This window comes from Populus trichocarpa, chromosome 6, assembly GCF_000002775.5.
Source record: "Populus trichocarpa isolate Nisqually-1 chromosome 6, P.trichocarpa_v4.1, whole genome shotgun sequence".
In the NCBI taxonomy this organism is placed as follows: Eukaryota; Viridiplantae; Streptophyta; class Magnoliopsida; order Malpighiales; family Salicaceae; genus Populus; species Populus trichocarpa.
The window spans coordinates 7,955,214-7,971,288 of NC_037290.2; the positions used below are offsets into that span (position 1 = coordinate 7,955,214).

Consider the following 16,075-nt stretch of genomic DNA (forward strand, 5'->3'; position numbering starts at 1 on the left):
AGAGTGGCAGGTTTAAGTTCAGCTTTCTGGGACGATTAACATCAATACGTTGCTCCCTAATCTCCACCTTATGAAATGCTCACAGCCTCACAGGCAAGAGGTAGGAAAGATACTTTCTCGACAAGTGATTAAAGTAGTAGTTCAGCATCATTTGTGTTAATTTCAACAATTAAAGATCCTAACTGGCATATCAAACTTTATGGCTACTGAGTTTTGAGAAATAATTTATCTTGCAATTATTTCTAGATGTTCTAGAGTCTAAAAACTGATATATGCCATGAAAAGTATAAAGAAAAGGAAGTAAATAAGTACTGAAACGGAGACGTGGAAAATTGGGCATGAATTTTATGAGAAAATTGTGAAGCACAAAGAACAATAGACACTACAGTATAACTTCAGCAAAAATCAGTTAATCCGTAAGCCTCTTAACAAGGCAGACTTCAGCACAAGCTGCGATTCATATACATGTTTCTTCCAACAATGATACATTCACTTCAATCTTTGCTGAAGTGAAATATGGGGCAGTGGCAGGATATCACATACATTTACAAGCTATCCCACTTTCTACAATCCCTTTCTTGTTAAATTCAAATTATCCCTTTCTTCCTCTGCTGAAATTCCTTTCACAAAAAGGCCACCAGGATGTCTGCGTCTCTATGGAGAAAATCCAAAAAAACATTCCTAGGAAAACTGGCCTTTCTAGTACCAAATATAAGAAAATGTGGTGGCAATGATGTGATTGCCCAGATACTAAAGATAACAAGCATGAACTTCTGGTTCTCATTTTTCTTGTTCATTACCCCGCCATATTCTCTTATAGAGCTCGATGGTACCTTTGTGATTGGGGTCAAGACAGAGAGCTGCTTCACAGTCTCGAAGGGTGGAGCCATTATCACCCATTGAATCATAAAATGCTGCTCGAAGATGCAGCAGCTGTAAGTCTGGCTTGAAAGCTATGACCCTTGTAAGCTCTTTTATGGCTTCCACTTCTTTGTGGTCATCCATTAAAACTGAAATGGCACAGAATTAGTCTTAGTAGTTTAAAATTAAATGTGTATTCACTCACATAATCCACACTGAATTCCGACTACACAAAATGCAATGATAATCCCAATAGTTTAATATAGAAGTGTTTTTCAGTTAGATCATTAGCCTGAAGCCAAAATATGACCAGCTAAACTTTGAAATCAACAGAAAACATGTATTCTGAAAGAAGAAGAAACAAAAACCAAACTAACTTTCTTCTAATAACTTTGAAGCAAAAATCAAGTGCTTTTCATCTGATTATGCTAATATTAATCAAGACAACCTGAAACTGTAGCATGGAATAAACAAAAAACAAGGAACATGGTCATGCATACTCCAGAAGCATATCAGAGCAGCAGCCAAGAGCATGCATTCTTCAATACAAACAAATAGTGTACTTCCTTTGCCTAGAAGAAGTCCATCATTCAATTAATCTGACGTTTAATAATGAGACAACTTTGAACCGCAGTCATTCTAGTCAAGCACCCTACAGTTAGATCAATAAGCACAATTTAGGCAGGAGGATGTTGGGGGCGCTTTGAAGCCAACCATTTATTAAAGCTCAGAGTAGGAGACTAGATTTTAAATAATTAAGGTGCCACAAAGTTCTATTTATATGACAAGATCATAGATAAAACAAATGTCTCCAACAAGGTGAAAACAGTTTTTTAGTTGAAAAAGCTCTTCACTAAGGATCTCGAGATGCAGATCTCTTCAAACAAAAATTGAGAGCTATTAAACCCCTAGCAAACTACACAAGCAACTGATCTTTTGTCAAATGCCGACATCTTTCTACAACGAAATCAGCCTAACAGTGGTGCCTATTTCTCTGTTCTTTCTTCTTCTTTTTTAATGAAAACTAGTTTCAAGATGACCAGAGGGAATACTTCAACAGAAGGCTGAAAGGATACCATTAAGACCACTCTATCAGGCAAAGAATCTCCAACAGGACTACATTCAGTCCTCCAGTCAATGATGTTTAACAATTTTCAGTTAAGAATTAGAATATCTCTGCAACTTCAACGCCCAAAGTTTCATAGTTTCAGTGGTTAGTTCACATTTCCAAGATTTATAGCATAATCATTGATGAATGATTGTGAATAACAATCTCAAAGAAAGTAGATGTTGTCATGGAGCTTACCTGCTGCCCTGTGTCTGTATGGATATGTTCTTAGTGGATCTAGTTGTGTTGCCATGCTTAGATCACTTTTTGCCATGTCACGATCACAATACTCTGAACGCTTCTCATAAGCTGAAGCATTATTCCTAGCTTTTTCTATCAGTTTTGTCATCTCATCATATGCTGCTTTCCTTTGATTTTTTAGATGATGTACACGTGCCAGACCCTGATGTGCTCTTGTATGCTTGATCTCTAGTGCACTCATGTAACAGTCAGCAGCAAGATCCAACTTCTCACAATCAACATATACACTCCCAAGATTGTTCAGTGCCTGGAGAATGGCAAAATTACCCAACTTAAATAATATTGAGGTGCATTCAGAGCAATAGAATTGCATCAAAGTTGTTACTCACTTGTCCTTTCCGAAGGCCATCTGAAGGGCACCTAAGAGCTTCCTCCAAAAGTTGAATAACATACTTTGAGGACTCAGGATCAAGACTTGAATCTGCTAAAGCATATGCTTTAAGGAAAAAAGCTTCAAACGATCTCTGAATTGAAATAGACTCCTCGGCCTTGGATAGTGCTTCTTCATGATTTCCAGTGTCATACAAGATCCATCCTTCATAGACAAGTCTTTCATGGTCGGAAGTAGAATAATTTCTAGCCAGCCGCAAACTACGCATTGCAGCCTTTTGACAATTTAGCCTATACCATTGAGAAACAAAAGGTTCCATTAATATAGATATAATAAAATATTTAGAATGGTCCAAAAAGAATAAGGTTTGGGGGATAAGAAACTCTTCTGTATCCTAGACTCAGTTCTCCACAATAATAGCAATTGTGCATATATCACAGAGGCATTGTCTTTTCTATTTCCTTTTTTCCTAGATACTTAGCATCCATGACAAAGGGACCAGGAGATGGAAAAAAGTGACAAAGCAAAAGGACCAGAAGAGCACTCAACACTTGAATACGAAAACATCAACTTGTAACTAAACCATTAATATCATTAGCATGAAAACCTTACTAATGAAAAGTAATGATTAATGCTTTAGATGTCAAGAAAAAGGAAAAGTTTCCATCACATTGTTACAGGTTCTAAACTCTGACGATAGATTTTATTACAACCTTTCATGACAAAGAAATACTTCTTTCCATAAATCTTCTGTCTATGCTTTTGCAGTTTAAGCACAAATTTGGAATCCTTTCCTAGCTTCTAACCGAGGTCAGTGGTCCAAGACCAATGCATTAAAAACAAAGTCACACAAATAAGGATTTCGATAATGAAATTATGAAAATATTGATTTGATTTTGGAAGCTATGCAGGAGTAGAGCGTTTTCACTTCTCTTTTCTCTAAGTTGTCTTTTCTTGTTTTTCCTTCACTACAGCACTTCAGTTATTGTTCTTGTTCATAGGGAATCAGAATAGCCACCAATTTCCCTTCTTTTTTCTCTTTAATTAGCCTCTAAACTGGTCCCATCATTAAATCAGTGTTAACCTATATTCCTACATATTTTTCGAACTCTTTCCATGCTAATTAAACCATTTAAGGAAAACCTCGATCTCTGCGTTAAGTTGCTGCCCAGAAATTCCAATAATGTTATTACCGCCCTAGACCCCTTTCTCTTATGAACTCTGAGCTCCAGAATCCTACACTTTTTAAACGTTGGCTCATCACAAAGTGCTTCTTTGAACAGAAATTCAATCTTCCCTACATCAACAGACAACTGAGGGCACATCATAAGATGATAGAATAAAATATTAAGCAAGAGCTTCCAGTGGCAACCACTGTTGCATTAGTTGTGTCCTCCTCCATGACCATAATTACTTGTAAACATTATCTATATTTTTTTCTTCATTGCTTTTCCACCTTATATACACCTACTTTAGATGGGACAGTGGTTGATGTTTTGAATTACATCTACCAATTATATCATCTCAGTTCCATGCATGACCATTGGAGTCCATTCTATGGATATGAATGCTAGACCACCTTGATCCTTGTGTGTAAAGTTTGCAGTACAATGTTTCAATTATTTAATTAAAAAAAATCTTGCATCGAACAATTTAAGTCAATTTAAGTTCTGCACATATGCAATACAAGTCTACCAACAATTTCTGTAATTGCAAGATTGAATACAAGTATTATGGAAATATAAGATGGAATTAAGTTCAAGGCCAGTGCATTGACATGAACTTGTAGCTAGAATGATGAAAGTACATGATGTCAATTAGAAAACTTCAAATAGCATGTCTTACTAGGGCACAAAATGCATTATGAATAGAAAGAATTAGAAGTGATTAATACAGTTAAGCAAAGCATTGGTAAGATTTATGAATTATCACCGTAAAAGGAGGAGAGATTGTCGGAACCGTAGAAGGCTCTTCCAGGGGCCATTTGCCAACATTTGGTGTACGACAGCTAGGGAGCCTATATCATCAACAGAGGACCATCTATCATACAGTTGCATCCAGCAGTCTGCCTGACTGCATTGCTGAACAAGGGGACGGAGGAGTTCTACTAGTTGGTCACCATGCTTCTTCCCATAAAACATCGTGTGATTTGGATCCAACGTCAAAAGTGCCCGGACATCTCTGAGAGCCCCTTCAAAATCCTCCAATGCCATAGAAATCCAGGCCCGTAATTCAAGGCAATCAGGAGAGACCTTGAAACCAATAATTTTATTGAGTTCTGAGATGGCTGGTTCAAGTTTGTTCTCCTGCACCAACAAAACAGCCCGACACATGTATGGGAATGGAAGTGTTGGATCCAATTCAGTTGCTGTGTTCAAATCCATCAATTTTTCCTTCCCAGTACAAAACAAAGACCTCTCTTGATACATCCAACCAACTGGTGAATGATCAGATATCAGCGAGTTCATCATCTTGTATGCTGAATACTTGTGGCCACGATGGTATTTAGCCCTTGCAACACCCACCGACGAGTATATATGACCTGCTTCAACTGCTTCTTCAAACCAGTTCTGGGCATCTTTGTACTCTTTTCTTTCGAGCATAACAACACCTAAGAGGTGATAGGCAAGCTGTTTCTGCCAATCTTCGGTTGCACACTCTCCCAGTCTCTCCAAAAGCATCACAGTGTTGTTAGATTTCATCTCTTCCTCCATAGCAATCTGGCTCAGAAAATAATACAACAAAAATGAAGCATGGCCAACCGAAGCCAATCTCTCCCTACCCTCAGATCCACACAACAGTCGCATCACATAAGGATTGTTCATTGAAAATGGAAGCTCTCTCAAAAACACCTGTAAACAAGCTGCCACCAAAAGGTTTGCACCTTCCTCCAATCCATACTCAATTAGAATCACGGCACTCTCCATATCACAAACCAAGGATGCCAAATGAGCATCGCAAGCTGACTTCAATTCCTCACAGCAAAACCTGTTTGCCAAAGAAAGAAGCTCCAAAACAATCTTTGGATCAAACGTGCCCAATCTTTTCGTCTGGCTAAACACCATCGCCCCTCTCATTCCCTCTGCCGATATCCCATTCTGCGTAAAATTTATCTTCTCCCTCCTGGATTCCTTAAACTCCCCATACAACATTGCTCTAAAAGGTCTAGAAAGTGATGCCACATTATATCTTACACACCTAATTTCATCATCACCAATGCAAAATGACATATCACAATCATCATCACCACCACCACCCTCATCAGCATCAAAAGTCAAGTATTCTTCATCCCCCATCAAAACATCCTCCTCCGGCTGCCCTCTCAAACACACGCAGGAATCCTTCACTGAGTCGGGATCATATCCCGACATCAAACAGGCCCTAGGACATTCTAAATTTCTTCCACAGCAATCCATAGCCGACAAACCAATCAATTCATCCTCCCCCCTCTCAAACTTCAACCACGAAGCCAAAACAACCTTGGAATGCACATCCACAGCATGCTGCCTCGCACTCCTTAGACTATTCCGAAACAATTTCGGATCAGACAAACCCTTAAACACCGCACATTGCTCAAGAAATCTGTCTGATTTCTCCAGTTGCGAAGAATTCTCGACTTTTGTATAGACATCAGCTAATGATTCGACGAAATCCACAGATTTAAGACAAGGCTCAATCTTTGGCTCGATGAGATCAACGGTCGGAAGACCAGCTGGCAATAAACTTTCGACAGAGACATTTGTTCTTGTCGTTTGGTTATGGTTAGTCGGTGGATGGGAATTTCGACTCCATTTCGTCCGAATTGAATTAGCTCTTAGATCTTGTAGATGTTGTAAGAACTTCCCTCCAACTTTACCGCCATAACCACCGCCACCGGCTTCTCCGCCGGTTGGATTGAAAGCATAAACTTGAGTTACTTTACATCCTTCCGAGAGTTTTACGCTACGCATTGTTGTGAATATATTGTGTTGCATTTTTAAAAAAAATTCACCATAAAATTGCCAAGAATATCAAAAATAAATTAAGAAATAAAAGATGAGGGAATTTAAGAGCAAAATTGTATCTAGATTACCTCGTTTTAGCCTGCAAAACCACCGTATATACAGAAAATGGATGCCCAAAAAAATGTGAAAAAAGGAGAGACGATGGTAGATGCAGGCTAATGGGATTTGATTTTCCCAATTAAGTGGAATTAGAACCCAAAAAAATATTTGTGTAATTGAATTGGATTTTCTTTTTCTTTTTTGTGTTCTTCTATATGATACTATGATAGTGTTGGCGGCCTGCCAGATTTTGATGAGGTGGGGGAAACGGTCACTCTCTATTTTTTTATTTTTTATTTTTCTATTCAATGTGCAAACCTCTGTGTGTTTTATGTTGTTTACTAGTGCCACGTGTTTTTTGTTTTTTTTCTAATTTTGTACTTGTTTTTATCTTGACCCCGAGAATGGCAAGAAGAGAGTGGCCTTGTTTGGCTTGGTCTTTTCTTTTCTTTTTTTTGTCATCACCGTTGATTGTTGTATCCTCTAATTAATTTTAGAATGTGTTTGCGAGTGTCTTGTAGTTAATTTTAAAATATTATTTATTTTAAAAAATTATTTTTAACATAGAATATTAAAATATCTGAAAATATTAAAAAAATATTAATTTAAAACAAAATAAATAAATAATTTTTAAATTTTTAAAAAATATTTTTAAAATACAATGTAAATCATACCTTAAGCTATAGTGAGATTATTTACCATCTTAATACAGTTGAATCAAATCGATGAATTTTACTTCTAAAAAGCAATTCTATAAAGTATTGATATCTGAAAAAATAAAAAATAAAAAAAAAACCATTTAGTAAATTTAACTAGCCTGCTTCGTTTAATTCATCTTTTTTAAAATAATAGTTAATTTTTAATTTTTATTTATTTTTATAATATCTCAAAAATATTATCACAATTTATCTTTAAGTTTTTTTATTTTATATTTGATATAAATAAACTATGATATATTTATAAAAATAAAAATTATTTATTCTTAATAAGAAAAAATAACCTCCAAGATAAAATAAAAAAATAAAAATGTATAAACTAAAAGGAAAATTTGAGATAAAGTATTTACATACTTCTATTTTTTAGGAAAGAGATTAGTTTTTCATTTAGTATTTAATTGGTATTGTTAATTCTTTCTTAATTTATTGATTCATATATTTTTATGTTTACTGCATTAAGAGTAAACAACATTTTTATATTTTTCTATTTAAAAAATTATAATATAATAAAACAAATTTATAATATTAATATATTCTTCTACTGCATTAAAAATTTACTTAAAATTATATACATTACCTAGCCCGCATTATAAAGCTAGCCAAGGATTAAATTAAAAAAAAATTATTAAATAAATATAAATCAAAATATATGATCTCTCATCTAAATAGAGGTTTTTATTAATTATATAATGATAAATTTTGTCTAAGAAAAGCATTATTTAAATTCTATAAAAAAATATTTTTTCATTATATTTCTCATTTTTTTTATTAATCTATTTCCCTCAACCTATTTTTAAACATTTTCCATTAACTTTTTTACAGATTACTATCACTTAAATGAATTTTTGCTAAAGAAAACCTATAAATAAAAGAATGAACAAAAAAATTCCAGCTGAAGAGTCCTGCTTTGTTCAATCTCCAAGCATGGGTAAAATAATCCCCATATTTATAGTTATTAAATTGTTGTCATCACCTCCACCATATTTATAGTCAAGCTGCAGCTCCCGAATTGCAAGGTTCTTTCGAAAAAATCAATATACATTAGCCGACATGTGTCAGCTAAGCTTTTAATTTGTGTGTTTTAAAAAAAAAAATAATAAGTTCAACTTTTTTATGTTTTGATGTGGTGATTGTCAAAGAACTATCTCAATTCAATAACCATCTCAATCCAATAACTTAAGTTATTAGGTGAGGCTTCAAGATATGATTTATATTATTCTCTAACACACTCCTTCAAGTGAAAGCGTTTGGGCTTGAAACTTGCACAAGCTCACATTATTATGATCTATATTATTTTTTATCACTAATATCAAAAATAATTTTTAAAAATAAAAAAAATATTATTTTAATATATTTTTAAACAAAAAACACTTTAAACCATAACTATTACCACATTTTCAAACACGATATAAGAATGGTTTCATTAAACATAGTTTCGTGGATCAACATCACACTAATATCATCACAGGAGCCTCATGAAACAAAGAGATCAACATGCTTTTTACAGGCAGATAATGGTTCTTTCTGCCTTCTTGACTCCTATGCATAAACTAGAAGCAAAATTGATAGCTTTTTAATCTCCAACATGAAATCATGTAAAAGGATTTATTAATTTAGGTTATCTCAGCTACTGAAATTGCTTTAATGACTTCATATAAACACCATTTTATTTGGAAGATCAAATATTGTTTGTGAGAATATACATTATCTCGTAAGCCGGCATCAGAAGCTAAGATCAAAACTCATCTAACCATCTAGATGGTAGCCCAGTGGTAAGAGCTTGGGACCAAGAGGTTTGCTCCCTCTGTGGTCTCAGGTTCCAGCCCTGTGGTTGCTCATATAATGGCCACTGGAGGCTTACATGGTCGTTAACTTCAGGGCCCGTGGGATTAGTCGAGGTACGCGCAAGCTGGCCCGGACACCCACGTTAAACTAAAAAAAAAAAAAAAACTCATCTCCAAACTAAATTCTAATCATTTTTGTGACAAGCTTAACTATTACTCACTGCTTAAGATGCAAAACCAAGAAGCTAATGAAAAAGAAATGATAAAAAAAAAAACAGAAGACAAAACTAATGTTAAAGAGTCTTTTGTTCTTTTCTACATAGCTAGCTAAAGATGACACACATATATGTGCAATAAAAAGTACAGAATCACTTATTAAATGCAAAAAAGTACTGAAAATAAGAATAACGACAACCACATACAACTGAGTAGAAAGTCTTAGATGTGCATCTCCAATCTCTTGTCATTACCAACATTATGATTCAGATGTCTACTAATATATTCCATTCATTTAAAATGTTGTAAATCCATATTTTTATAGAAATTAGAGGAATGGTTTATAAATATCTAAATTTTTTATATGATAAATAACGAATAAGGTGTGAATATCAAGAAATTTGATCTATGAGTATCCATTTCTATCTCTATTCAACATTTGATTTCAATTTATTTTTATGTCAGATTTTATCTCTTTTATTTTTATTGCGCTTTATGTTGTTTTAGTTTTTTTTTGTTTTTTTTTTAATTTTATCACTCAATGTTTTGTAATTAAGAATTTTACTTCAGGGGTTTGGCTTTAATGTAGTTAGTCTCGGTCTCATGACTAGATTCACGAGTTTCGAATATTAACATGGATTTACTTCAATATTGTTTTTGTTCTTTATTAAATTTAATTTTTTTTAATCTCATCCTTCAATGTTTATTATTTGGAATTGGTATGTGCTTTTTTTTTCATATTTCCTTTCTACAGGATTATTCCAATCATATGCACATTCCGGGGTTTATATGTTAATTTAGTTTGATTAAGATTTATTTTCCATTGTTTTTTTTAATTTAATTTTTTTTCCTGTTTCTCCTTTCGACTTTAGGTTACTGAGCTTTTAATTTTTTTTATTCCAATTATATGCCTATGCAGATTTTACATGCTAACTCATATTAATTCAAGTTATTTTTTTATATATTTTCTTTTCCATTCTTTAGCATTTTTTTATTTATATTATCGAAATTATGTTGGCTTTTTAAACCGGATCAAGTCAATGGCTGGATTCTCGATTTGTTTTTGTTTTTTTTCTTTTTTGGGATGTATGCGCTTCCATTTTTATGATGGAAAAAAATGAGGTTAGCTCATAATATAGCGCAGGCCGCTCATTTATTATTCAACCATCTATATAATTCATGATTTATGGACATGATATATTCTATTTCATTGGTAATCATCCTTATATTTTCTTGTAGTAAAACTATCAGTAATTGAACGCCTTTCTTTTTATCAACAACTTAATATATTCAATGACATAGTCTCGTTCTTTTTTCTTACAAGAGACTTAAACTCAAGTCTCTCAAAGAAAGATGCAATGGGCATGAGACTATTAATTAATAATATAGTAAAAAGATGCAGTGATTCTATTACTGTTTATCTAGACTTAAAACACTATAAATTGGAACAGTGCAATGGCAACACAGCCTTTGTCACAAAGAGTTGCAAAGGCAACAGAGAAGGGGTGGGGTTGTCTTTTCATGGGAGTGCATTTGACATTGAAAAGATGTCAACACAAATTTTGGTGGGGCTGCAGGCCATAGGAAGCAGGCACCTGGCGCTGCCCAAGCAAGGACAACTGGCGCTTAGGCTGTCCGGCCTTTGCGCAGGGCAAACGCGAGAGCCACCTGGCACTTGGGCGGCTCCACTGCCTGGGGCAGACCCCCACACCACCTGACGCTTGGGTCTTGGCAAAATGCCCGATTGGCTATGGCAGCCCCAGCCTTGGGTCTTGGCAAAATGCCCGATTGGCTATGGCAGCCCCAGCGCCACATGACGCTTGGAAAAACTTGAGTGCCACCTGGCGCTTGAGCAGCTCTAATGCGAGGGGTAGACACAAGTGTCACCTGGCGCTTGGGTCTTGACAAAAAGCCCGATTGGCTAAGGCAGCCCAACAGCCATGTGGCGCAATGGCAACTCAAGCGCCATGTGGCGCTTCCCATTGTTATTATAATATTATTACTTATAATTAAAATAGTATTATTTATACCATAACTGATAATATTTTTAGTATTCATACTATTAATTATAAATAAAATAATAATATTTATAGCACAAATAATACTATTTTTTTATACAAATATTTTAAATTTTAATAAAAATAATAATATTTAAAATAAAACTATTTTTGATATTAATACTTTTAATTATAATAAAAATTAAAATATTTATAACATAAATAATACTTAATTATAGTAAAAATTAAAATATTTAAAATCCTTCATCAGGACCCCATAGAATTGGGTCACGCCAGACCCCATGAGCTGGGTATATGACGCTGGACCCAAGACAATTGGGTCCTGCCACAGACCCAAGATAATTGGACCCTTTGTCATGACTCATGTGCCACGTGGGGCTTGGGCACACCCGAGTGCCACCTGGTGCTGGGGTATTGGTAAAAGTTCTAATTGGCTATGGCAGCCCCACTACCATATGGCGTTTGGGTCCGGGCGCGTCCGCGCCCAACCACATGTGTGTTTATATAATAATCTGTGTTATAAATATTAGTTTTGCTCTTATAATTCAAAGTGTTCATATAAAAAAATTATTATTTGTGTTATAAATATTATTACTTTTATTATAACTTGAAGTATTGATATAAAAAATATTATTATTTGTGTTGTAATCATCCTTGAAATTCTTAATATAATTATTTATGTTATAAATATTATTATTTTTATTATAATTAATAGTATGAATATTAAAAATATTATCATTTGTGTTATAAATATTATTATTTTTATTATAATTAACATTATTAAAAAAATAATTAATAAATTTGAAAAAAAATGATTATTAATATTTTAAAAAATATTATTTGTGTTATAATTATTTTTATTTTTATTATGATTAAAAGTATTAATACTAAAAATAGTGTTATTATTATTTTTATTTCTATTATGATTAAGAGTATTAATATTACAAATAGTATTTGTGTTTTAATTATTTTTATTTTTATTATGATTAAGTATATTAATATTACAAATGGTATTATTATTTTATTTTTATTACGATTAAAAGTATTAATATTAAAAATAGTATTATTTGTGTTATAATTATTTTTATTTTTATTATAATTAAAAGTCTGAGCGCATCCATGCCCATCCCCAAGTGGGGCTTGACACAGCCACGCCCAAACCCAAGTTGGGTCTGGATGCGTCCACGCCTACCTCCAAGTTGGGTCTGGACGCGTCTGCGCCAAACCACATGTGTTAATATAATAATATGTGTTATAAATATTATTTTTTCTCTTATAATTCAAAGTGTTCAGATAAAAAATAGTATTATTTATGTTATAAATATTATTATTTTTATTATAACTTAAAGTATTGATATAAAAAATATTATTATGTGTTGTCATCATCATTGAAATTCTTAATATAATTATTAATGTTATAAATATTATTATTTTTATTATAACTTAAAGTATTTATATAAAAAATATTATTATGTGTTGTAATCATCATTGAAATTCTTAATATAATTATTAATGTTATAAATATTATTATTTTTATTATTATTAATAAAATAATTAATAAATTTGAAAAAAAAATATTATTTTTTATATTATAAATTTTTACAATAGTTTTTATAAAAATAAAAAATGAGCTCGCCGCGTAGCGTGGGCATCCAACTACTGTATATTATAAGTCATTGAAGTGTATATTATAACTCATTGAAGTGTATATTATAACTCATTGGAGGGTTCCCCCCCCCCCCCCCCCCTCTAATTACAAGGATTTGAACTTAAAATCAATTTTTAAAAAAAAAGATAATTGATTGAGCTACAAATTCATTGATAGGAAATATAGCTGAGAAAAAAATTGCTACATGAGGTACTGTAACGACAAATAATTTATCTCAGTGATGCCACATCCATCTCATTGATGAAATGGGCATGAGACTATGTCTCGTTCGTTTGCTCTTTATTTCCAAAATAAAAAATGGTTGGACTTTTTTATGACAAACGAGATGATCTTTCTTTTCTTTTTTTTTTAGATAAGGGTAAACAAATTACAACTTATTTGCCCAGCAAGTAATTAAATAATATCAATATATTCTGAAACACAATGTTAAAATATTTTAAAATCAAAATTTATCGTTTTAATAAAATAAAAAAATACACCAACTAAAATGAAATTGATAACCTTACAACTAACTACATCAACAAACACCATTTATATCCTTCTTTTCCAACCACCATTTTCTTTCTCTTAATATTCAAAATCTTCAACTCTAAAATCACATCAAATTTTTCAAACTTTTTCTCTCTCTCTCATTAAAATGGCTTCAATTAACTTCAACAATTGAGTATTTTAATTTTTCAAAAAAAAATTTTTATTTTTTTATTTTTATATCTGTTTTGAATTAATATTTTTTGATATTTTCAGATCGTTCTTGATGTGTCAATGTAAAAAATAAATTTTAAAAAATAAAAAATATATTATTTCCATTAATTTTCTTTCTCTAATCTCCTTCAACAACAGCAACAAAACCCCAAATTTCTTTTCCCTCTCAGTGTCAAACCCATTTAGGAAACCCAAAATACCCGACCTGGATCCAACCGAAGAAAATCTGGTTACCACAAACAAATGCTTGACCTTTTTTTGGAATATGAGAACATGCCCTGTTACCGTCACACCACAAGTCGAAAAGATCCTACACGAAGACTCCATTTTCAAAAAGAAAGAAAACCCCATAAGAAATTGAGGAGAACGAGAAATGGTTGGCTAAGTTTTGGGCCAGCCCGGCTGTTAAGTTTATGAACAGAGCTCGCTCATCAAATTTCTGATAAAATTAATGAAATGGAATTGAAACCGAATTTGATTCCGTATCGATGGGAAGATCGGAAATTTTGGCAGGCATTGTACAGAAGTCATAGATATGTGTAAACTTAAATTTTACGGAAGGCAAAAACGGCGAAACCGAGAACAGGGGAATATTTCCCACCGGCCACCGACCTTGTACAGAAATCAACAAGAAAAACACCTCTTAGGGCTACAAGAGGTGCCACTTGTTTGCTACCAATTGGAGACAAGCTTCATCAGACAACAGCTTCGAAGTACGTGTAAAGTAACCATAGTTTCTATATTAAACAACTCCTTGGACGAGGACGGCTGTCCCCAAAGCCTGTACATAAATTAGTCGGTTGGAACTTGTATTGGAGCTGAACTGAAAGGGAGTCGAGTGACCGCTTAAGACAAAAAAAGAAAAATTATGGAAGATGGTGTGCCAGAAGCTGAAAGCTTGTTGCATCCTAAAGAGGAAGATGATGATGAGAAAGATAATCATCAAGAAAGTGGAGAAGAAAGGCCAAGTGGGTCGTTCATAAACCATATCTTCTCTAACTTGGTCTCTAGAGGAGAAGCTGAACATCGTGAAGAAGAAGGTAAAGAAGAAGAGAATGAAGAGAAGGGAGGTGGACTACTGGACAGTATCATCCCCAACTTGGTTTCTCCTTCGAGTAAAAAAGAAGAACAAAATGAAGCTTTCCAAGTTAGAGATGGTGAAGGAACAAGTGAAGATCAAGTTAAAAAGAAACAGAAGGTAACAACAGTAGTTGATGAAGCAAATGAACGAGTGAAGGCTGAAGAGGAGGGTGGTGGAGGTATCATCGATCACATTGTTTCCCACTTTCCTACATCGCTTCCAGGTATACATGTTCTTTTCACCTCCCCAGAATTTGATGGCTCCTTTGTCCTTCCCTTCCCTTCCGTTTTTTCTTCTTTTTTCTTCCTTTTTCTTCTTAATCTCCGCTTAGTTTTTAATGAATTTGATGTGAATACGAGCCATAGTAATTGAAAAAGTAATGTCACTACACTCGTGTTGTTTAGGAGAATTAAGAAACGAGCGTTTTCAAGCTCTGTGAATACTAATTAAATAGCCTTTTACATTCTGTGCTTTTTATAAACAGATGATGCTGTTCCAACAACTGACGAAGCAGCCATCCTCATTCACTCCATCATCCATGATTAAGGAGAGTGAGCTTATGATAATCAAGGATTTGCAGGGGGGATCTGTCACTTGATATATTTCCTAGTGATTTTTTTTTTCCTTTAGCTTTTCTCATTGTATAATGTGTTTTCTGCTTGTCCATGTATTGAATTAGAATTCCAATGTTTAAAACTACAGAGGTTGTTCCCATTTTTCCTTTCTTCAGAAATGGAACAGTGTGCCTTTTAAATGAAAGATTGAAAGTAGACTTGCAAAACGGATGTGGTCTTCTTTAATGAGAAATTACTCAGAGACATTTGTTCATATGCAGTGATATAATGGAAACAAATAAAGAATAAAATCAATTAGCTTAGCTTAGAATTAGATGCCTGAAATACTATTTTAAAGTGTTTATTTGTTTCCTACGCAAACAATATCTCTATGATAGAATTACACCCTTTAAATTTCATAAAAAAAAGACAGAAAGAGAATACGTTTGTTTTGGTGTATGATTTCTCTTTTTGTTATTTATATAGACCTAATAAATTTTAATAAAAATATATAATTATTAATGAAATAGTTATATTTTAAATTAAATTAAATAGTTCTTATTCAGTTTTTTTTAACCATTATAAACGTTAAAATTTTTAAAACATGAAAAATAATTTTTTCAAAAAACAAAATATGATTCTACTGGATTTAATAACTCAGTTAGGTTTGACGTGCTAGCTCAAGTTACCCGATTTATAAGTTTGACAAGTTCACCCATTAATGATATATG

At 33.2% G+C, this 16,075-nt stretch overlaps 2 protein-coding genes across 2 annotated transcripts; one reads left to right on the top strand and one right to left on the bottom strand.

Annotated features, from left to right (window-relative positions):
- Positions 1-325: 325 nt before the first annotated feature.
- On the bottom strand, positions 326-6,892 carry LOC7487333 (ethylene-overproduction protein 1). The gene is made up of 4 exons (XM_024604776.2): positions 4,494-6,892; positions 2,560-2,851; positions 2,168-2,477; positions 326-1,010 (listed from the first exon to the last, which is right to left on the bottom strand). Exons 1-4 carry the CDS (start codon positions 6,533-6,535, stop codon positions 781-783), a joined length of 2,874 nt encoding a protein of 957 aa, XP_024460544.1. The 5' UTR covers positions 6,536-6,892; the 3' UTR covers positions 326-780.
- A 7,607-nt stretch (positions 6,893-14,499) lies between these two features.
- On the top strand, positions 14,500-15,571 carry LOC7487335 (uncharacterized). Its single transcript, XM_002308198.4, has 2 exons — positions 14,500-15,013; positions 15,275-15,571. Exons 1-2 carry the CDS (start codon positions 14,578-14,580, stop codon positions 15,334-15,336), a joined length of 498 nt encoding a protein of 165 aa, XP_002308234.3. The 5' UTR covers positions 14,500-14,577; the 3' UTR covers positions 15,337-15,571.
- Positions 15,572-16,075: the final 504 nt, after the last annotated feature.